Genomic DNA, 22,122 nt, shown 5'->3' with positions numbered 1-22,122 from the left:
TTTTCTCAACAGACATAATAGAGCTAAAATAGCTAAACAAATTGACATAAGATATTAATTTAATGAATAAATGTAAACTCAATTTGATTGTCTTTCCATAAGTGATTTTCAACAAATCAAATAAATCCAACATTTGCAGGTGATGTTGATAATAAAATTGATACTAATACTATATATTGTGAAAAAGTAGTTAATGTTAATTAAAAGCATTATCAATCAAGATCCCATTGAATTTGTCAAACCAGAGGAAAAAAATTAAAAAAATAAATAAATAATTACTTAAAAAATAGATACTCCTAGATGCAAGCAAACTTTATGTCGTCCACTGTCAAAATAAAAAAATTAATTTAATTATCCAATTTGAGATAAAGCAACACTATCTGATTATGAGTTACGAGTTATGAGTTTTATGACCCCAACTGCTCTTCTTCTTGCCTTTTAAGAATAAATATTATTAAATTTGGACTAGAAGCTTCTTGATTCTAATTATTCTATGAGTTTGATAGATACTATTTTCCCAATCAAGGAAAACTTGACATATGACTAGTAGTTTTCCATTTCAATCTCAATGGAAGCAAAGATTCATATTCTTATGTGTATGTTGGAAGAAGTATATATGAATAGATCGAAAATATGATTGTGTTTTATTAGTGATGAAATAAGTTATTCTTATGCATATGGGGAATGCGCGCACAAATTAACGGTATTTGATTGTGTTATATAAACTTGCACAATTAATACTGATAGATAAATCTCTTGTTTTTGTTTTTTTTTTTTTGTACAAAACATATGACAAAAATACTACTTGCTGATACTATTTCTCTTGTATATTACTCGTGACTGTTGTATTATATAAATTTGGTGCTTGACATTTCATGAAACTTCTGAAAATCTCAGGACCTAACTAATGTTATTATCTGGTTGTGTTACGTCATTTTCAGCAAGATTTATCGCCATGTATTTCTGTTTTCTTGAAAAACTACTATTTATCCTGCCTTCCCCTAAGTTGATTTCATTTGCCATTTTGGAGTTGTCTATTATGGTTTTGTAATTAACTCGTTATGGAAATAAAACTTTGTTTATCTTGTGAACTTTACTGGTGTCTACCATACATATTCATTGGTTGATTAGTTATTTCAACCGAGTAATTTATTGCTTTTTAGTTTGTATGTCTAGAAGCTTATTTCTTTGTAGAAACTTAGCCCTCAAAATTGATCCGATAATAATTAGAGCAAAGGTATAGCAAGTTACTTGTGCTTGCCCTCCTTTAAAACAACCGTGATCTAAAATTGTTTAGAATTCATATACTCTTGGCACATGAAAGCAATGTGAGGGCCATTCTTGGCTTGAGATGTTATCATAACTTTGAAAGGATATTTACTTTGGAATACTTTGCAAGTTGTCCCCATCTTTCATTTTTCAAATCAAAAGTGAGTAGGCATAATATCCCACTTTTCTTACTTTTGCCTTATCATATGTAAATAAGATTGTATTGTACATCAATCTTGGAAATTTATGTTCTTTGCATACATAAGGAATTTAGAGTGAAGAAATGGAAAAACCAAGTAATAATTCCAAAATATTTAATGGATGTTATAACATTAGCAACATTAATTGTCAAAAAACAGGAACATGTATTCATTTTTGTGAAGTTGAAAGGGATTACATTCATTAAAACTCCTAATTCTCCTGTCAAATTTAACAAAATAAGGGATCAAACAAGGAGATTTAGGGTTACAAAAGACAGAGAATAACTTGTTCTCTGCATTACATTTTGATCTCTTACTCCTATTTTTCCCCTGTATATTGAGTTATTGACCTACAACTATGTCACACCCTCTTGGCTCTTGGCTGACAACCTCTTAAGAAACTCATAAGTAGTGATCATGGTGGTGGCCGACATCGACATGGAAGCACACCGTGGCCCAAGCCCTCGATAGCACGCTGTCCAGCCGCCTTCTCGGACCAGATTACGCACCGTTTGAGCCACCGTAGGGCCTCTACTACGCCCATTCTCCTCACTATCCAACACTTGCAATCTAGTCTTGATTGTATCCAAAGGCATTGTGATCAAAGCGGATGCACCACCAGCCATTGCAGCACTCACACCTTGAACCACCATCACCGCCTTCGAATCCGGCCTATAAGTAGTTGTCACCTCATCACCACCACTAGGATCATCTCTCTTGCAAAAGTAGCACCCAATACCACCCCAAATGAGGCGTTGAGCAACCGAGTAAGACGCCCACCAAACCGCATTAGAAGGTGCATAAGTCAATATAGATATACCAAAACCTCTATATAATCCTCTCAATCCATCTGATTTGATAATTTGTTTGAACCCATCAACCCCATTAGCATACCTCATCTTGCTAAGATTTCCTCTACTATTTTGCACCATTAATCTTTGGCTTACAACATCAACCGGTGTCCATACAAGCTGAGCCGCAACGGCGGCTGATACGCCAGCTGCAGCATTGGCAATAGCAGCCGCCGTGGGCTCAGCGAAACCAAGACCAAGAGTAGTGGCACCTACACTACTCTTGGTCACCTCGAGGGCGGTCATATAGAGCGCCCTCGCGGGTATGGTTCCGGTTAGAGAGGTTCCGAACCCTCTATACAGGGCGCGGAACCCCTCGCTTCGCACGATACACATAGCAGTCGTAAGACTGCAGGATCGTTGCGAGTATCGGCCGACCTGCTGCCGGGTCTTCAGGACTACGGCAGGGTACAGGGCGGCCGATACGCCGGAAAATAAACCAGCACCAAGGATGAAAAACTTGGATTTGTCTAACATTTCCCAGTTTATATCTGCCGGAATGTGGATTTCTTCCTTTGATTCTTCTTCTGCTGTGCCTAAACTCATCTTTTCGATTCTTCCAATTTTGGAAACTTTACAAACTACCCAGAATTTCTAATTTTTTTGGGATTTTTTTTTCTTTTTTTTTTTTTTGAGAGGATTTATATACAAAAATCAACAAAATCAAACCCAGAAAAGGTAATCGACAAAAACTACCCACAAAACCTGAAAAAAATTGGTTATAATTACAGGGGTTTATAATTTATACAGGGGAATTTGTTAGATTAATCCAACTGACAAAAAAATTAATCAAATTTAACGGGAAGCTTGGGATTTTTTGCGTTTTCTAACCCAGATTTTAGAGCGAAATAAAAGAACAGGGAAAAGATCTAGCATTATTTTCTTGTAAAAAAAATTATAAAAAAACGAATAAATTTGTCTGTTTTTACTAAAATTTGAGATTAAAATTAAAGAAACCAATCTACCAAAATAAGAATATTTATTCCCAGAAAACAAATTTAACCCATTTTTTTTGATGATGTGATAAATATAAACCCAGAAAAAGGGGTGAAAGAGAGAGAAAGAGGTAAGTTGTGAAGGGCAGAAATGGTGGGAGGAGTAGAAAGTGTTGTATTGAGGAATGAGGAGAAAGGGGGTTTAGGAGAATGAGTGAATAACTGACACGTGTCGGTTAGTGTTAGGGTTTTTGGCCTTGATTCTAGGTTTTGTCCAAGCACGAGCTGGCCACGTGGGCTGTGACTGTGACTCGGTTACCCTTATCCGGTTTCAGGAGCTTTGTTTTTTCTGTGTTTTCACAACTTGCATAAGAATTAAGGGATGCTCACTAGTTCCCTCAGAAAGAAAGAAAAAAAATAAAATAAAATGGTGCTCAATATTAGGTAGCATGCTTAATATTTTTGATTGTGATATAAATCATTGAGTAGTGTTTTAGAAGGATGATCTTGTTAAGGAAAAAAAATAAAATGATACTCGTATTTATCTGGTTTTATTATATTGGTAAAGTGTTTTTAGGGATATGTATATGATTTTACGGTATTTGTTAGTTCTATTTTATTGGACTCGCTTTGACTTTTACACTATTCATCACTTTTCCATTGACTGTTTTTGTGAATTATATCATTATATGTAAGGAAAAACATATTCATGTGAAATCTTGTTAGAATCATCTCAATAAGTATTATCATATTATATAATTTTTGTAACTTTTACTTATGAAGAATTAAAGTTATTCGTGGTTAAAGTTATGCATTGGCAAGTGTGATACATGAAACAAGTCAAGGAAAAAAGAACGGAGAAAGTACTATCTACCATGATTTATATATAATCTTTTCTATTAAAAATTCAAAAAACAAATTTTTATTAAACATATTTTCTATTTGTATATAATGGGTATAGAATTAGAAGAATACATACTTCGTAATATTTATTTGTGAATGATACTAGTATGATATTGGAGGTAATTGAACTGATGACAAAACACAACTATGTTAACTCCAACTTAATTAAAAAAAAACTCGATCAATACATATGTAATGATCAAACACTTCAGGCTTAAATCCAATAAATCTGATGAGTATGACTATTTTTTTTTTTTTTTTTTTTTTTTTTGTGTTCTACCCGCTTTACCTTTTGGGCTAATCCGAATTCGGGGATCAGTTTTGGGTGGTTAGGTTCCAGTCCCTTCCCAATTGTTGTTATGGGGGATTGAACACAGATCCTCCCTATCAAGTGTAGTCCCAATCATCATTACACCAACCGTCAATTGGTTGATGGTATGACTATGAGATTGGTAAAATCAAGGTGTAAATTCAGATGATGTTCAATTGATCAAGTATTTTTTTTAAGAAAAAAAAATTTGAGAAGCACAATGCATTCCAATTCTATCCCAAATATTGTAATGCTTCCCCAAAACAAAATCCAATATCCAAAATACAAATCAACTTATAACTTTGTATTTATAGGCCCAATGTGGCTGATCTTGGCCCAATGTGATGGAATTGATGATCACTCACAAAATACGGCGTTATTTCATGACATGGCTTTAATCAATTGGCTAAGATAAATTAATGCAGGAGATTGGTAATTTAATTTAATTCTATATATGTATGGTGAAAATTTAATAAAATTCTACAAGTGATCCAACTAAAACGGACACCTGTTGGTCCATTCTAGATTTACATTATAGTTGGCCTGTTAGTCTGACAAACGTGCCCACCTGATCAAACGGTATCTTTCTTGATTTTCGAAAAGTCATCAAAGAATAATATGGATAATGTTAAATCAAATTTTAAGGCCCAATTCTTTACCAAAGCTCATCATAAGGCCCAAATCGGAAATTTGTGAAGGTTCGTTTTTCACCTTTGTTTTGAGTTGGCAATTTCATTTGCATGTATCATACAAGGGTTGGCCCAAGCTTGACTTTCTTTTTTTACTAAAGCTTGGCCCATTATATGTGGACTCTTGTCATGTATAATACTACCTCCGTTTCACTGTTTATGAAAGTTCGACTCACTTACTATTCATGTGATCAAAATAAAAGAACTTTGACCATATTTATAATTTATACAATCAAATTAATTAACAAGTTTGATCTTATTAGATTTCCCGTATGATTAAATTTTCAAATATCAACTTTTTAAAATTTTTACTTATACATAGCCGAAGTTATTAATGGTCAAAGATGTTCACGGGAGATCGTGTAAATGCAATGTGAGTCGAACTTTTAGAAAGAGAGAGAGTATAATATTTTAAAAACTGATTAATTTAGGCAATTTAGTCAGTTAGCAACACCCAAGTGTGTAATAGGTCGACTAAGGGTCTGTTCACATTTACTGAGTTGAGCTGAACTGAACTGAACTGAACTTAACTTAACTTAACTTAACTGATTGGAGATGAATTGAACTGAACTGAACTGAATGGATCTAAACTGAACTGAATTGAATTGAATAGAGCTGAAATGATATTTTATGAGAGAAGGAAATTAGGAGCTGAACTGATTGAGGATGAACTGAATTGAACTGAACTGAACTGAAATTAAGCTGAAGTAAACAGGCCCTAATCATCCGATCTTTACAATAATTCCAAAATTAATAAAATTAGCTACTGACCTAAAACTATCAGAAGCAATCAACAAATACTCGTATTATTTACCGATAGTTTAAATTTTACAACAAAAAACAAAAAGAAAACATTGCAAGATATGAATTGACTCATATAATTAAGTCCAAATACACAACTAATTAATAAATAATTTATTGCATAACCAATATAATTTCCAGCCTAAAAAAAAATGGAAAAAAGAAAATCTAGCCCAAAACCGTTACAAAATCTCATTGATTTCTTGATTTTTTTTTTCTTTTTCTTTTTGATATCTTTTTTTTTTTTTTTTTTTTTTTTTTTTTAGACACAAAATCTCATTGATTTAGTATCTTCAGATTCTTCACACAATATCACAACTTTCCTTTACACTCCCAACCTATAAATATTAGCATATATTCTCATTAAGGAAATAAATCAATCTTAATTCAATCCCCAGAATATTTCTTTATAAAAAAACCCTTTAAACCCTTGTTATTCATTATAATAAACCTCCACAAAAATAAAAGTCCAAAAAATCTCTTAAAACACAAGATGAAACTACAAGAATCAACATCAAGCATGAAGAAAACATACCTTTACAATTTCTTGCCCACCAAGAAAGAAGAGATGGATGTGAATGCTAGAGGTGTAACGAATTCAAACCAAGTCCCCCGTATCCTCATTGAAATTCGAGACGATTCCTCGGTTCCAACCATGCTTATGCCAAACCTCGACTCGAAAGACAACCTCGACAAGAAGTACGACCCGTGGCGGATCCAGAAATCCTTGGACGTGAACGAGATTGCTACCGGTAAGATTCGGTTGAGTCATGACGATGTTTTTGAACATGTGTTTCGTTACTCTAGTTTAGAGACTGCTAACAAAATTGTTACGGGTAATAAAGTCCATGTTTCTGTTTGTGATTTGACTGACGAAAATGCCCCTGTTGTGTACGGTCCGTACGATGAGACGACTTTCATTGAAAAAGGTGGACAGGATGATTATGTTCTTGGGGTTAATATAGATTTGTTCAAGACTCGTGGGTTTAACAAGGATGATAAAATTGGGATATATTATGATCATAGGAATCAAGTTTTTTACTTTAAGGCCTTTCGTTGATCGATTAATCGTTCGATTGGCTTTGTTTCGGAGTTAAATGTCTTGTTACATTGATAGTTTAACTTGATGTTGTACCATGACGATTAATTTGGTAGAGCATTGTCGTGTGTCGTTTTTAATTTTCCGGGTGTAAAACTTTAATTGCGTCGGATGTTTATTTTAGTATGATCAAATAATGTTGTAGTTTATAAACTTTCGTGTTATGATCAATAAATAAGATATAGATTGTTACTTTTCTTTAAATTTTTCTTTTGTTCTTGAATCTTGATTAGAATAATTATTCGAATTGGTTTATGTTATATTGTACTCCGTATTGGAGTAAGACTCCGTTCACTTCACTTTATTTTTAAGGAACGAAATATTAATACAATTCAATTACGTTATTTGAGGAAATGAGGACATATTGTTAGTGGACCAACTCAACCAAAAGCTTAAGTTGATGGTTGAGGCCCAGGAATATGTTTTATACTCTATCACTCCCCCTCACATGAAAGGCCCTTTGGGCTTGAAATGTGGATGCAACACAGGCCCACCTATACCTGGTGCGAATTAATTCCACTTTAAAGGAGGGGTGGATGAGATTCGAACCCGTGACCTTTGTGTCACGTTGGCTCTTGATACCATGTTAGAAGACCAACTCAACCAAAAGTTTAAGCTGATGGTATGCAACACAGGCCTACCTATACCTGGTGCGAATTAATTCCACTTCGAAGGACAATAATATGTGAGGGGGAGTGATAGAGTATAAAACATATTCTTGGGCCTCAACCATCAGCTTAAGCTTTTGGTTGAGTTGGTCCACTAACACATATATATAATCTTGGAGTAACGATGGATGTAATATTTCAGGATGTAATATTTCAAAATTAATTGCCTGTGTTCACCGATATTATCGTTTAATTGCAGTCGCTGAATAATATATTTTCAGTTGTAAATTGTAATTGTCTATTAATTCATGAGTATATTTTAGCAAAAAATAAATATTTTATTAAGACAATAATTTTTTTTAGGATGATGTTTTATCATTTAGCAGGCTTTTAAAAATTGATAAAGAACAAGAAATTAATCAACACCTTTAAAACCTTATACATTTTTAATTTGATGATTAGCTACTTAGATAATTTTTTTTTTTTTGGAAAAAAAGAATTGTTTTAGGTGATTTTAGAGGTTTGGTAATATCACTCAAAGCCCAAGGAAAAAAAATTGTACAAGCTAGGTATTCTCATAATGTATATAATGTCGTAATAACTTTTGCATTGACAAATGAATTTTAGCAAGAACTTATCATACTTTTACCGTTACTTTAAGGTTTGTTCAATCACTTAGCTTAATAACAACACTTTAATCAATAAAATTACATACATACACCAACCTTGTTACATCAAACAAACAAAGAAAAATTGAGCAACTTAAAATCAAACAAACAAATGAAACTGGAATAGCTAGAAATTTACACTTGCTCAAGCATTTGACAATGCATCCTCTCTTCTACCACGCGATTTCCTTTGCTTCATACGCCTTTTGATACTCGTTACAACCCACACAATCAACCGGATGATATTAAGTGCACTAACAATAATCAACAACCCAAACCAAATCAACATAAGAATAACAGCAATATCAAGTTTTGAGTATCGACTTTCAGTTGAAAGCATTTGTCCAATGTAATTCAGTGCCAAAAATCCGATAGCACTATACATCAACTGTATCACAAGCCAAGCACAAAACTTGTTTCTTAAGGGTAAACCACTTACTAGTAACAATATGATCGTTACAGCAGGCACAATGAACCCGAGTTTATTGAGAATTGGTCGGGTATATCTGGTCCATTTACCTTCAAGTAGATTATAGGCAATGCATTAATCGTGACTATGATAGCCGCGATAATTAATATTTGGCCTTTCATATCTTCCAAATGTTTCGTGTTATCATCATTGAATGTGAAAAATCTTTTCCATGACTTTTTTGGGCTTGGTGGTTTAGAATGTGAGGTTGCATTGTTTTCTTGGGTGCTTAGTTTAGATGGTTGAGTGTTTGTGGTTGGTTTTTGAACGTTGGATCGAAGGAGAAGGTTGAGTAGTTCGAGTCCTTTGAAGTCTTTAGGAGAGTTTTCGACCAAATCTAAGGCTGTAAGACCATTGTTGTTCACTGCATTTTGTTCAATACTTGTTGTTTCTAACAAGTATTTTGTAACCTAGAAAAGGAAATAGAAGAATAAGTTTTTTTTTTTTTAATTCATAATGTAATAATAAGTATAGGTAATACGAAGTACGAAAGAACTTGTTATTCAAATGTATGAATTTCTATCATACCAGTAAATAAAGACATACAATGAATCGAAGTCAATTAATTTCAAGACCATGATCAATTTAAGCAACAAATATTTTTGGTCTAAAAAGCTCAAATAAGATAAAATAATTGCCGACAATTTATGATAAGATAATTAAATTCAAATAAAGTCTAATAAGACGAATAAAAGATAGGATAGGATAAGATAAGATAATTAAAGATTGATACTCCGTAATTAAATAAAAAAGTTTAGGGCTAATAAGATTGATATAATAATTGAAATAAAAATGAGGATAACTTTATCTTGGTAATAGCAATTTATGACCTCCATCCCTTATTTATAGTCCCTTATGCCCAATTTTAAGTCCCAAAATGGTAGTCTCATTTATTATTTTTAAGCACCATTAATATTAATTTTTTATCAAAATTTTCCCCAATTTGCAACAATATTTGTGCTAATTTAACTTTCTCATGTAAGTTTTGTTTTTCCATGTACTTATATTCCTTTATTCCTCCACTTTTTTGCATATTCAATGTAAATTTCCCTTTCCAATGCCCTTTTAAAACTACTCCCTCCGTCCCCTATTGATAGTCCCTTATAGGCATTTTTTACGGGAATTAATAAACACAAATAAGAATAGTAAAAGTACATTGAAAAAGTAAATTGACATTGGATATGCAAAAAATAGAGAAAGAAAGTAATAAAAGTACATGGGAAAACAAAATTTACATGGGAAAGTTAAATTTGCACAAATATTGTTGCAAATTGGAGGGAATTTTTTTGTTAAAAAATTTAATATTATTGGTTGTTGGAAAAAGCAAATGGGGTGAACATTTTGGGACTAAAATTTGTCCATAATGGACTATCATTTGGGGACGGAGGGAGTACTTATTTCTGTTTATTAATTCCCGTGAAAATTGCCCATAAGAGACTATCAATAAGGGACAAAGGGGGTAATAATTATTACTGGACGAATAATTTAAAAGTTTAAATGGTACTCCTCCGTCCCCTTTTGTTAGTCACTTTAGAAGAAAATTCACGGGAATTAAGGTAGAGAATGAGAAGTATATTGGAAAGTGAAATTTCCAACCAATAAAGTAATAAAAGTGTATGGAAAAGAGACATTGTCAATTAAAAAAATATGGAGTAATTAAAATACATGGAAAAGAGAGATTGAGATATTCAAGAGTGTAAAACATTAAGTTAGTCAAAAGTTGACACAATTTTTATGGCAAATGTTAGGGTAAAATAGGAAGAGGACTTAATAAGTACAAAAAAAATGAGAGTATAAAAGTCTTTTTTATGTATTTTAATTATTATGAAAATATAAAATGTGATAAATAAGGACACCCAAAATGACAAAAGTGACAAATAAAAGGGGCGGGAGGGAGTACAGCCGTACAGGTATTACTGCATGAAGAAAGTGTATAAAAGACATGATTAAATTTTAAGACATCAAAAAAATAGAGGTTAACAGGAAAAAAAGAGTACCTCCAAATTCCTATGTAGAGCAGCCAAATGCAAGACAGTATTACCATCATCATTTATTGCATACAACAAGTTGTTACAATCACTAATTTGACCTTTAAACATCTCAACCAACACCTTTAAAGCATCCAAATTATCATACTTCACACATAAGTGCAAAATAGTACACCCTCCATCAACCCTCAACCGAGTCGACTCGGGACAAGCCCGAGCCAACTCGGTCAACACCTCAACCTTGACCCCCTTCATTATAGCCAAGTGAAGGGGCAAGTTCCCATCCTTGGTACGAGCAAGGCACGAACTCGGTCCCACACGTAAAAGCTCACGGACGATCTCCACGTTTCCCTTGGCGGAAGCGACGTGGAGGGGCAAGTGACCGAGCGAGTCAGGCTCGGTGGCAAGCTGGGGGTTGTGGCTGAGTACATCATGTACAAACTCAAGGCGCCCGCGTAAGGTTGCAACATGTAAAGGGGTGTCTTGGAAGAAAGTTGTTGAGATTCTATCAAGTATTAAGGGATCTTCTTGTATTAATGCTTTAAAATTTGGCACATTTCCTTCAAAAGCAGCTTCATACAACTTTTTCTCCATTTCCATTTTTTTTTTCCTCTCTTCTATTTTACTCTTTTAGTTGGAAGTTGTACATATTTTGTTAGTTCATAGAACAAGTTTTATAGTAGCTTTGATACCAAGTATAAGAAAGTCAACATAACAAGGAAAGTTTAGGCTAGTTGGATAGTTTGACTTTGAAAGTTGGGCTTGGTCAAATAATGTAGGAAACTAACAGCTAATAATGGAAAGAAGATAACTATGGATAAAATGCGTTTCTTTATGTGTTTGGTGTATACAGTGCCGTCTCAAACATTTTTGGGGCCCGGAACAAAAACTTAAATAGGGGCTCGACACTAAAGTGCAAAGTGTAATTTATACGTAATTTAGCAATAAAATATTTTACCCCTTATTATTGGATTATTAATTTGAATTATTTAATTATTATTTTTTACCATCGCGTATTAATTAAAATTTTGACGGGCATCACAAAATTTGAAAAAAGGGAAAGAAAAGGGCAATAATACACCTTGTATTTCATAATAATCGCAATACTAACACATACGTCAATGTACAAAATTGACTATTAATATTTGTAATTATATATTATTAAGAAGTATAAAAGGTTAATATAATGAATATATATATATATATATATATATATATATATATATATATATATATATATATATATATATATATATAAGTTAATCCAAAGTTTTTTACATGACAGCATATGTTTTTTATATATTAGTAAAAAGTATTGTCAAAGTAATATACGCATACGAATATTGAATAGCGTAAAAGTCAAGCTATATATTACAATTATCACTAAACGGACTTACGGACGTAGTAAAAGATTATTAGCTAGCATGATTATGACCTTATGGGTATAATTAGTGATAATAAATAAACCAAATATTTCTCATATATATCTAGTAAGAGTATTTAAAAATTCATTTTATTTTGTAAAAAAAAAAAAGAATTTTACAATGACGGGGCCCACAAATAGGGGGGTCCTGAGCCGTCGCTCAAGGTGCTCCCCCTAATAGACGGCCCTGGGTGTATACGCTAATTATGATTTAGGTGACCACAAGGCATAAGAGGGGCTTCTCTTGCACGATGCTTAAGAAAAAATGAATAACCGTTACTTTATACTTAATGATCTTTGAGATCTGATCCATACCGAAAAGAAAATTCCCCATAATAACTTTAGCCATTAATAATAAGATTTATAATTAAGATAACTCTCGGCAATTTAAAGTTGTGTTTAAATATGTTCAAATAGTACCATCTTAATATCAACAAAGCGTTTTGTTGATATTAAGTATTGGAAAATTCAAGTTTATTTTGGCATTAATTATTTAGGCGTTTAGGATGTTACCACCTAATAAGCACAACTTTATTTGTATCAACACTAAACATCATCATTTAGGTATTTAGTCGTTGAGCAATATAGGTTGAGAAATGTTCTTTTCGTTTAGCCCGTAGGGGTTTGACATATATTTCAATGCTTGAGTTTGACCATCACATAAATGTCTAACTAAATTGTTCAACGCGATATTAATTGATTTTCATACATTACTCAAAAGTTACACTGTTACAATTACAGTTAAATTGTGTCAATTTTTATCGAATGGAGTATTATACTATATAAAGATTAAATAATGTGTTTTATACTTATTTATGGTGTACTAAGATTGATCATTTTAGAGAAAAAAACACATATTTTGATGTGTTACAGATTGGAAATTACTTTGCATATGTTCCAAGATTATGCGTATATGTTATATCGTATATGTAGGGTATCTAGATCTCCCACCAAAAACGATGTACCATTTGTAATACCTTCAATTATTAGTAATGTAATTGTAATGTGAAATCAAATGTAAACCATTAAAATCTAATAGATATAACATATTACTTGTATGTAGTATACACATAATACATTTACACGACCACATAATCAATCAATACATAAACCATGTTATATTAAACAGAGGAAAATTTTCTTTTTTTTTTTCTTTTTTTTTTTTAAAAGAAAAAACAGAGGAAACTTTGACTAGTGTTACATCAGATCAAAGAAATAAAAGTAAATTTGAGCAGCAATTACGAACTTTTAATCTGTAATATTCACCCTTACATTAAGCATTATTTGCCATAGAATTCTCTCTTCCAAGGCGCAACCTTCTACGCTTCATACACATTTTGATGCTCTTCACTATCCACACAATCAAACGAATGACATTTAGTGCACTGACTAACATAAGCAACCCGAACCAAATCGACACGAAAATAAACACAAAATTCACAGTTGAGTATCGACTTTCATTAGAGACCATCTCTCCAAGGTAATTCAACCCCAAAAATCCAATTGACGTGTACAAACATTGTATCACAAGCCAAGCACAAAGCTTATTGCTTAAGGGAAAACCAGCTACTATTAGCAACATTATTGTAACAGCAGGCACAAATGAAGCCGAGTTGATCACGTATTGATCGGTTAAATCCGGTCCATTTACCCTCATGTAGATGATAGGCAATGCATTTATCGCGGCTATTATAGCCGCGGTAATAAATATTTCACCTTTCATATCTTGTAACTGGTTATGATTGTTGAAGGTGAAAAACTTTTTCCAGGACTTTTTAGGCTTTGGTTGCCTAGGATGTGTTGTTGGTGGTTGGGTTATCGCGGCTGAGAGAGATGAATGAATGTTGGTTGATCGTTTAATAGCGTTCGATTGTAGAAGGAAGTTGAGTAGCTCAAGTCCTTTTAAGTCTTTAGGTGAATTTTCAACCAAATCTAAGGCTGTAAGACCATTGTTGTTCATTGCATTTGGTTCAATGCCTGGTATTGCTAGCAAGTATTTTGTAATCTGAAATAAGCAAAGAAATAATAATCATGACTGCATGCTAAACATGTAATAAAAGATCTCACAAGAGCTACAAAACTTTATATTCTCTTAAATTTCTATATAATAGGCCACGACGACCTTGTATTTATAGTTGAAGTATGGTAACTTTGACCATTAGTTTATATTATTGAACCGTACGTAATAGAACTTGTAAAACTATTTGTGATATGGATACATGTCATATTAATTTAGAAATGTAATTCACATGGTAACTTACTACTCGTACAAAATTTGAAAATTTCATGATAAAAGGTAATTTGGCAGTCTAGTCAACGAAATCAATTTGTAAGAGTTGTTCCAATTTTATAGGATTTTTTGACATGCTACCACTAAAAACGCCTCTCTTCAGATTCGGTACCAATTTTTTTTAAAATTTTACTTTGCTACCATCAAAATCAGATTTTGTTAAAAACAACTACCACTTAACGGAATCCGTTAGGATTTCCGTTAAGTTTATTAAAAAAAAAAAAATTAAAAAAAATATTAAAAAAAAAAACAAGAAAAACCCAGCCACCCCATTGCCACCCCCTCCCCTAAACTGCCACCCACCCCTCCCCCTCCCACCTGCCGGCGGCCGGCGCCAAAAGAGTCGGCCGGCACCGGCGACCTCACCCACGACCCACCACGACACCACCCTAACCCCCAAACCCAGACCACCACCACCGACAACCCTATACCCAAAACCCACGAACCCAGATCTCACCACCACCACGACACCACCTGTAATCCCCCAAATTTTAATTTAATTATAATTTAATTATATGTTATTCTTATAATTATATTTATGGTAATTTTATTAAATAAATTATTTTATGGAAGTTTTTAAAATAAAGTAGTTTTTTTTTATTTTTGATTTACAATAATCCTAATCTATTTAGGAATACCACTCCTAATTTAATTAGGAAATTAACAAGCCCAAAATAAAAACCCTTATAACTCTCCTCCCTCAAATCTCACGTAAAGAAAAAAAAAAAAACACTCTCCTACTTCCTACTGCTTTCACGAAGAGAAGAAGAGAAAAAAAAAAAAAAAAAAAAAAAAAAACCTGCTGCCGCCAGCCACCCCTGCTGCTGCCGCCAGCCACCACCGCCGCCAGCCACCTTGTCACCGCCCAGCCGCCACCTGCTGCCCCTCCTGCAGTTTGCTTCTTCTTCCCTTATTTCTCCTTCTCTTATTCTTGTTTTATTTAATTAAAGTTTTGATCTTTATTAAATTTTGTTTATGAATTCTTATTATTATGGTTTGATAGTATGTTTAGATTATAAAAGATTATAAATTTATGGATTTTGTATATCTAAAATATTAAATAAAATTTCAGATTATGTATTTTGTATATTTTAGGGCTTAAAACATTGATTTTTCATGTTTTAGGGCTTGAAAACGTGTTAAGCAAGTTAATTAGAAATACTATGATTTCATAATTGTAAAACCCACAATTTTACAATTAAAATTAATTTTCAGATTTGGTTTAATTATAAATTTAGGGTTTAAATGTTGATTTTTCATGGTTTTAGGGTTTAAAACGTACTAATTAAGTTATCTAACTATATTATATGTAAATTATGTTTAAGTTCAATTATTTTGATTATTATTAAATTTTCAGATTTTGTATCTTCTATTTTGAAGCCTCTAATTGCGTTGAATTGATGTATTTTTGGGTTTTTAACACTCTAAATTACTATATGATGGCTTTTTCAAATAATTATGCTTATGGGATTATTTTATATGCTTAAACCAAATTTTCAGATTTATTTTACCACTTTAAAGTTGCTGTAATTTATTATTAAACACTATATTTTCATGATTTTAACACCTAAACTTGTAGTTGGGATGTTGTACTATTAGTTTTGGCTAATTGGATTAATTTAAGGACTTTATTTTAATGGTTTGAGAGGTTTTTAAATACTTTAGTATTGCTGTAATTTTAATTGCTTTGGTATTGATTTATTCTTTATTATTTGGTTTAGGAGAGGACTTTGTAGAAGGTGATTTCTAGTCTTTAAAGTGGCCAATCGAATTGTTTACTCAAGGTACGTACAAGTTACAAAACCTTGCTTTTAGGTGCATGTTTAAGGATGGATCGAGAACTTAGTACCATGTCTAGGGATGACTGGGTTAAATTGTTTGGTTATACATTGTGAAATTCATTTGATGTGCATTATTTATTATTGCAATTATTGGTTATGTACTAATTATGCAAGGTATGCTTAGAGGCAAAGGTATGTGATTGGTGAAATGATTCAATTATTACTCATTCATGATTTAATGAATTAGGATGAGTAAAGGAATGGTTCATGTCTTATAAGACAAGGTTAAGAGTTTGGGGTGCCTTATGCACTCAAGGTGTTTATACACCGAGGTAGTAAAGGAATAAATAATAAATGTTGCTTGCCACTAATAAATCAAGAATTGAAATTGAAAAGTTGTTTTACTTGATTGAATTGATATTGGATTGATTGAATTGTTATGCATGTGAGTCATCACCAAGTCTAAACTTGTAAATCACGTAAAGTGCAAGATGGATGAGCAATAAAACTCTGGATTGGTGCACTTCTGGAGTAATGACAATCAAGGGTTGGGGTACATGGGGTATTAGCCGTGTACTTTTCTCGAGGCCGTCTGATCTACGAGTCTCTTATTTCAAATACTTTTTTTTATAAAACTAGGAGTTAGGTGAGATCTCATACTAACTACGGTCACGGAGTCGCGCCCGTGGTCGTTGGATGTTTATTGATGTTTCCGAAAGGAGGCATGGGGTTTTTCTTTATTGATGTTCCAAATGGGACATGGGTTGGACAACCTTGTCTATTGCTAAATCCAAAGAATAAATTGAAATGAGTTAGCTACTATTAGCTAGTGGAGTCTTAATAAATTAAATAATCGAGTCGTGTGTTGAGTTTGTGATCTGATTATGCGTATGATTGATTATTAGTAGCATGTTAAGTACTTCCTTATTTTACTTTGCAGCTTGTATGTACTCAGCTTTGCTGATTGCGTGCTTTTGTGTGTGTGTCCTTCTTTGGTCATGGCCTTCGCCTTCAATGACCCTGTGACGATCCAATTTTTACACTTGTAATATTGGGGAGCAGAATAACCACAGGTTCTCTCACTTGCAGCATTCATCAGGGTTGTGGGATCTTGAGTAGAGAGTTGGTTGCTTATTTTCGCGTTTCTTGCAAGTTTGATTTTGTTTAACTCGATTTCATTTGACACTATTTCTTTTGGTTTAAGTTTGTTTTAACACTGAATTTTAATTACTTACTTTTGCTTTTGGGTTTTGAATAAGGGCCTTAAAGGTTCCAACTTGTAATGCTTATTTTGATTTAAATACTTTGCTTTGAGGTTTATTTAAACTGTTTTGGTTTTCCGCTGCTAACTTCTGAGATAGCCTTAACGTTTGAACACGTGGCGGTAGCACTCCAGTAATTCTCTTGGATTTGTTCAGGTTATTTACAGGTTTCTCACAGGTTTTTAAGAGAGAATTATTGGGGTGTTACACCACCCACGAACCCAGCCCCACCACCACCGACAACCCAATACCCACGAACCCAATACCCACGAACCCAGACCACCGAAACCACTAAACCCAAATCGTGGAATCGGGTATCGAGGGGAAGGGGCTTGGATCGGGTTTTCAAGGGGAGGGGGGCAGGGAACGAGGTTGGGATTGGGGTTGGAAAGGCGTTTTTAGGGGAGGGTTGCGACGCCGGCGCCAACACGGGGGCTAGATGGCCGGATTCGCGGGGTAGCTGGTGGGTCCGTGGGTGAGGAAGGGCTGGTGGTTGGGTGGTGGTTGCGGTGGGTTTGATGTTGAATAGTGGCGGTGGATTAGGCAGTGGGTGGGAAGGAGTGGTGGCTGGACGGTGGTTGGGTGGTGGTAACGGAAATACTAACGGTTGAAGACAAGTGGTACTGATTTTTAACAAACTCTTATTTTGGTGGTAGCAAAGTAAAATTTAAAAAAAAATTGGTACCGAAGCTGAAGAGAGGTGTTTTTAGTGGTAGCAAATGTCAAAAAATCCAATTTTATACTTTATCAATATCCATAATTTAAAATTCATAAGCATCTATATCTGCATATAATTTAATTGTGATGGATAATAATAAAGTTGAAAGTTATAATATTGGAAATATTAAGACATTTTTCTTAATAAAGACTACATTATTGTTATTACGAAAAAAAAAAAAAACAGGAATTAAGGGAAATACCTCCAAATGCCTTTGAAGAGCAGCTAAATGCAAGATAGTATTGCCATCATCATTTCTTACATTCAATAAGTTGTTACCATCTTTTTCACCATTCAACAGCTCCAATATTACTTGAAAAGCATCCAAGTTTTCATACTTAACACACAAGTGCAAAACAGTATCTCCTCTATCCACTCTTGATTGCATTGACTCTGGACATGCTTGAGCCAACTCCCTCACCACTTCAACTCGAACCCCCTTACTTATAGCCAAGTGAAGGGGCAACTTCCCATCCTTGCTACGAGCTAGGCAAGAACTCGGACTAACACGTACCAGCTCATGGATGATCTCCGTATGTCCTTTGGTGGAAGCGACGTGGAGGGGCAAGTGGCCGAGCAAGTCACACTCGGTGGCAAGCCTAGGGTTGTAACTAAGTACCGCCTTTGCAAACTCGAGGTGCCCACGTAGGATTGAAATGTGTAGAGGAGTATCTTGATAGAATGTTGAGGAAATTCTATCAAGAATTAAAGGGTCTTCTTGGATTATTGCTTTCAAGCTTGAAACATTTCCTTCAAGAGCAGCTTCATACAACCTCTTCTCCATTTCCATCTCTTTTTTTTTTGAATAAAGTTGGTTTTTTCTTACTTGTATAAGGAACAATTTTTTATAGTAATATGGATTGGTGTGACTTTATAATATGGACATGGTCTAATAACGTAGGAAACAAATCATAAGATATATTCTTAATCCAATTCAAGTTTGGTGCATATGCTAACCAATGATTGATGTTTTACAATGAGCAATGCTTAATGAATGCCAGCATAATCATGGTCAACTTTTGAAATTGTACAAACCATTGTTTATTCACTGGACAACCTTCAAAAACTAAGATAGAGTTGTAGGGAATTGATCTATGACATTAAGTCTCAACAAAACAATTACACTTTTCGATCTTAAATGTTTGTCTCATATACCAAAAATGGTTGTCCTTAAAAGATGGTCACTTTCTTATTTTTGATAATGAGGACCACCCTTTTCACTCTCACATAAAATACTTTCGACACCATCACTTTTGTCTCTTATTAACTCCACTAAATAAAAAGTCAACACCGTTAAAAAAAGTCAACACTGTTAAAAAAGTCAACAATGTAATAAATTCATAAAGATGAATCTTTAGAGACGTAGGGAGTAATAATAATTCACGATCTAGCTTAAGAGTATTAGACACCATAAAATTTTTCACTTTTTAAAGTTAACATGTTAATACAATTAAGGACTATCTTGTGTGTGTTAGAACAAAATTTGGAGGAATGAGCAAGAGGGACCGGATATTTCTTCTAGGCACGTATCATAGCCGCTTTCCTAATAGTTTATTATCGACCCTCTACGAAACAACAGGGTTAACACGATATAACAATTGGGATACAAAGAAGACAATTGATTTTGGTTGTTTATCAAAATCAATCTACAAGAAGTTTGTGAATAAGTGTTTGTAAAACCAATTAAGAGAAAATACTATAGATAAGTTCTCTCAAAAGAAGCAAGTTAAATGATAATCTCTTTTCTCATCTTATATCCATATATATGTCATACAAACTCCTATTTATAGAGTTTATTTGAAGAGTAGTTAATATCCAACGGATGTGTCCGTCCACAAAGCAATATGTACAAAGCTGTCAAAAACCGTCAATTTTGAACCTTGCCCTGGCAGACCCGGCAAGGGCGCCCTACCGGGCGCGAGCAACATCTCAATGAAATTGAGACAATTAACTATCTTACTCATGCTCGCCCTACAGGGCACGATGCCCTGGGAGCCAGGGCGAAGCACAAATTAGTTAATTTTGCCTTGTATTGTCACTTTAATACATCTTTAATACAAATACATGACTTTGATCAGCCCTTAACAAATTAGTTAATCATTATACTAATCCTCCTCAACACCTAGCATAATATAAACCTCATATATGAACTCATAAGCACATTTATCTATAAATGTTCCAACAGTGTGTGCTAGACTGCTAGTATACTATCTTTAACAACCTTAGCTTAGATGATGTTGACATGCCAAAATACAAAGACTACTTTCCAAATTTAACAAAAAAAAAAAAAAAAAAAAAAAAAGAAGAGAGAGAACCCCATGTTGGAAACCAGATGGTTCGACTATGAATGAAGCAACTCCAATTTAATTATAATCCCAAGTCCGTGTAAAACGGAGAAGATAAGGGCATTAGAGAAACCAGCTTGATGCATTGAATGAGCATATTACAAAACTGTCAAGATTACATGATAGTCTCTCTTTCCTATATACATTCCCGTATATGATGTTTTTCCGGTCATGTATCAGCCTTTCTAAACCTATTCTTTTGTATAATAAGCAAATGGCAAATGTAGTAATGTAATTTTCTCTCTCAAAACTTTTCTTAATGTACATATATACAAGCTGCCTTTCTAGCGCATATTGCAGCGCAACAGATAATAATAGTGTTTCAAGACCGATACAATCCCATGACGAGAAGCATACATTTCAGCTAGTCTCTTGATTGTTGCACCAACTCGAGCCACTGTACCAAAACCAGGTGTTAGTATAGGATACATGGAGTAAGAGGCTAAGGGTAGGACAATTTTAGTAAAAGTTCAAAGAGAGTACCTGTCTCAATAGATCAGCTAGTGTTCTGGGGAGCATTTCAATATTTCTCAACACAATGTAGTATGGGAACGGAAAAGAGTCTAGATATGGAACAGCTTTCTGAAGTAACCCATTCTTGAATATATAATCCTTGATTGGAAAAAAAAAAAAAAAAGATCAGATAACATTTATAAACCCATTCTGCATAGGCCTAAGGATTTTCAGTAATCCATATATCCCCAAATTTGAATTAATTTTTAAGATGCTAGGCCTGCATGACTAAATGCAGCGAGTTGTATAAGGGAAAAATACCTTGCAGTCAACTATAGATTCTTGAGCACTATCCAAAACTATAAATGCCACCAGACAGTTTCTCTGCAACAGGTCTCTCATGAACCTCTTCACCTTTTCCTTGTTGTCATGAAACCGACCATCAGCAATGATCAAAACAAGCTGTTGCAACGGGTTCTGTCCAGAAGGCAGTCTTGCATTAGCCACAGCCTGTTCTAACATATTGTTCAGATATTTAAGGAGTTCAACCATAGGCTCCTCTCGTAAAGTATTCTCTTGATTAAATGTCAGGCTTGAGATCATCTGTTTGAATCAAAGTTCATAAAAAAGGAGACGATTAAATTTCGGGTTGAAGATGGTTTTCGGAAAGATAAAGAAACATAAAGTATTGAACTGACCTTCATTCCAGCTTCCCCAGTTAAGGGCTGATCAAAGTCATGTAGTAACCTGATGTTTCCTTCCTTTCCAAAGCTTGTAACAGCTAATTTCCCCACCTCAAGCTGAGACAAGGCACGACACACAGTGACCAAAGCTTCAACGGCAAAATCACCACAGCAATTTTCAGACATACTACGAGAATCATCCACCACGATCACAACTTGGTAATCACGTTTATTGGGTTTGGTACGCCTCAACCATATCTTATCTTTCCGGTAGTGGCTAGCAATATATGGAATTACCTGCAGTTCAACAGGGAAGAATATGATGAGTTTGAATGAAAATAACATGAAAAAGACGAGGGAAAGATTTGAAGTTTCAA

General features: G+C 33.9%; 3 protein-coding genes and 1 pseudogene across 4 annotated transcripts in view; all 4 read right to left on the bottom strand.

Moving 5' to 3' along the window:
* Nucleotides 1–1,614: 1,614 nt before the first annotated feature.
* On the bottom strand, nucleotides 1,615–3,424 carry LOC145571760 (uncharacterized). The gene has a single exon (XM_081630793.1). It carries the CDS (start codon nucleotides 2,864–2,866, stop codon nucleotides 1,826–1,828), a length of 1,041 nt encoding a protein of 346 aa, XP_081486919.1. The 5' UTR covers nucleotides 2,867–3,424; the 3' UTR covers nucleotides 1,615–1,825.
* Nucleotides 3,425–8,257: 4,833 nt separating this feature from the next.
* LOC145571759 (uncharacterized) lies at nucleotides 8,258–11,416 on the bottom strand (annotated as a pseudogene). Its single transcript, XR_014096621.1, has 2 exons — nucleotides 10,800–11,416; nucleotides 8,258–9,212 (listed from the first exon to the last, which is right to left on the bottom strand). The product of XR_014096621.1 is annotated as an uncharacterized LOC145571759 (transcript).
* Nucleotides 11,417–13,385: 1,969 nt separating this feature from the next.
* LOC145571758 (uncharacterized) lies at nucleotides 13,386–19,054 on the bottom strand. Its single transcript, XM_081630791.1, has 2 exons — nucleotides 18,467–19,054; nucleotides 13,386–14,218 (listed from the first exon to the last, which is right to left on the bottom strand). Exons 1-2 carry the CDS (start codon nucleotides 19,052–19,054, stop codon nucleotides 13,487–13,489), a joined length of 1,320 nt encoding a protein of 439 aa, XP_081486917.1. The 3' UTR covers nucleotides 13,386–13,486.
* A 1,618-nt stretch (nucleotides 19,055–20,672) lies between these two features.
* LOC145570719 (midasin-like) overlaps nucleotides 20,673–22,122 on the bottom strand; it is a 48,830-nt gene continuing 47,380 nt past the window's right edge. The window contains exons 73-76 of the mRNA XM_081629872.1: nucleotides 21,761–22,042; nucleotides 21,384–21,665; nucleotides 21,093–21,221; nucleotides 20,673–21,006 (exon numbers count right to left, since the gene is read on the bottom strand). Coding sequence (XP_081485998.1) covers nucleotides 20,974–21,006; nucleotides 21,093–21,221; nucleotides 21,384–21,665; nucleotides 21,761–22,042 — 726 coding nt within the window. The 3' untranslated portion in view covers nucleotides 20,673–20,973. The remainder of the gene's footprint in view (nucleotides 21,007–21,092; nucleotides 21,222–21,383; nucleotides 21,666–21,760; nucleotides 22,043–22,122) is intronic.

The sequence above is a fragment of the Chenopodium album genome, chromosome 12 (assembly GCF_948465745.1).
Source record: "Chenopodium album chromosome 12, dcCheAlbu1.1, whole genome shotgun sequence".
Taxonomy (NCBI): domain Eukaryota; kingdom Viridiplantae; phylum Streptophyta; class Magnoliopsida; order Caryophyllales; family Amaranthaceae; genus Chenopodium; species Chenopodium album.
The sequence above is the reverse complement of the archived record's forward strand: the minus strand, read 5'-3'. Positions and strand labels throughout refer to the sequence as shown.

Excerpts from the sequence above, each read along its gene's own strand:
- LOC145571760 (XM_081630793.1), bottom strand. The coding sequence starts at position 2,866 with ATGAGTTTAGGCACAGCAGAAGAAGAATCAAAGGAAGAAATCCACATT.
- LOC145571758 (XM_081630791.1), bottom strand. The coding sequence starts at position 19,054 with ATGGAAATGGAGAAGAGGTTGTATGAAGCTGCTCTTGAAGGAAATGTT. Across the intron at positions 14,219-18,466 it reads CTCTTCAAAGGCATTTGGAG|ATTACAAAATACTTGCTAGC; the intron begins GTATTTCCCTTA and ends TGCTTATTTCAG.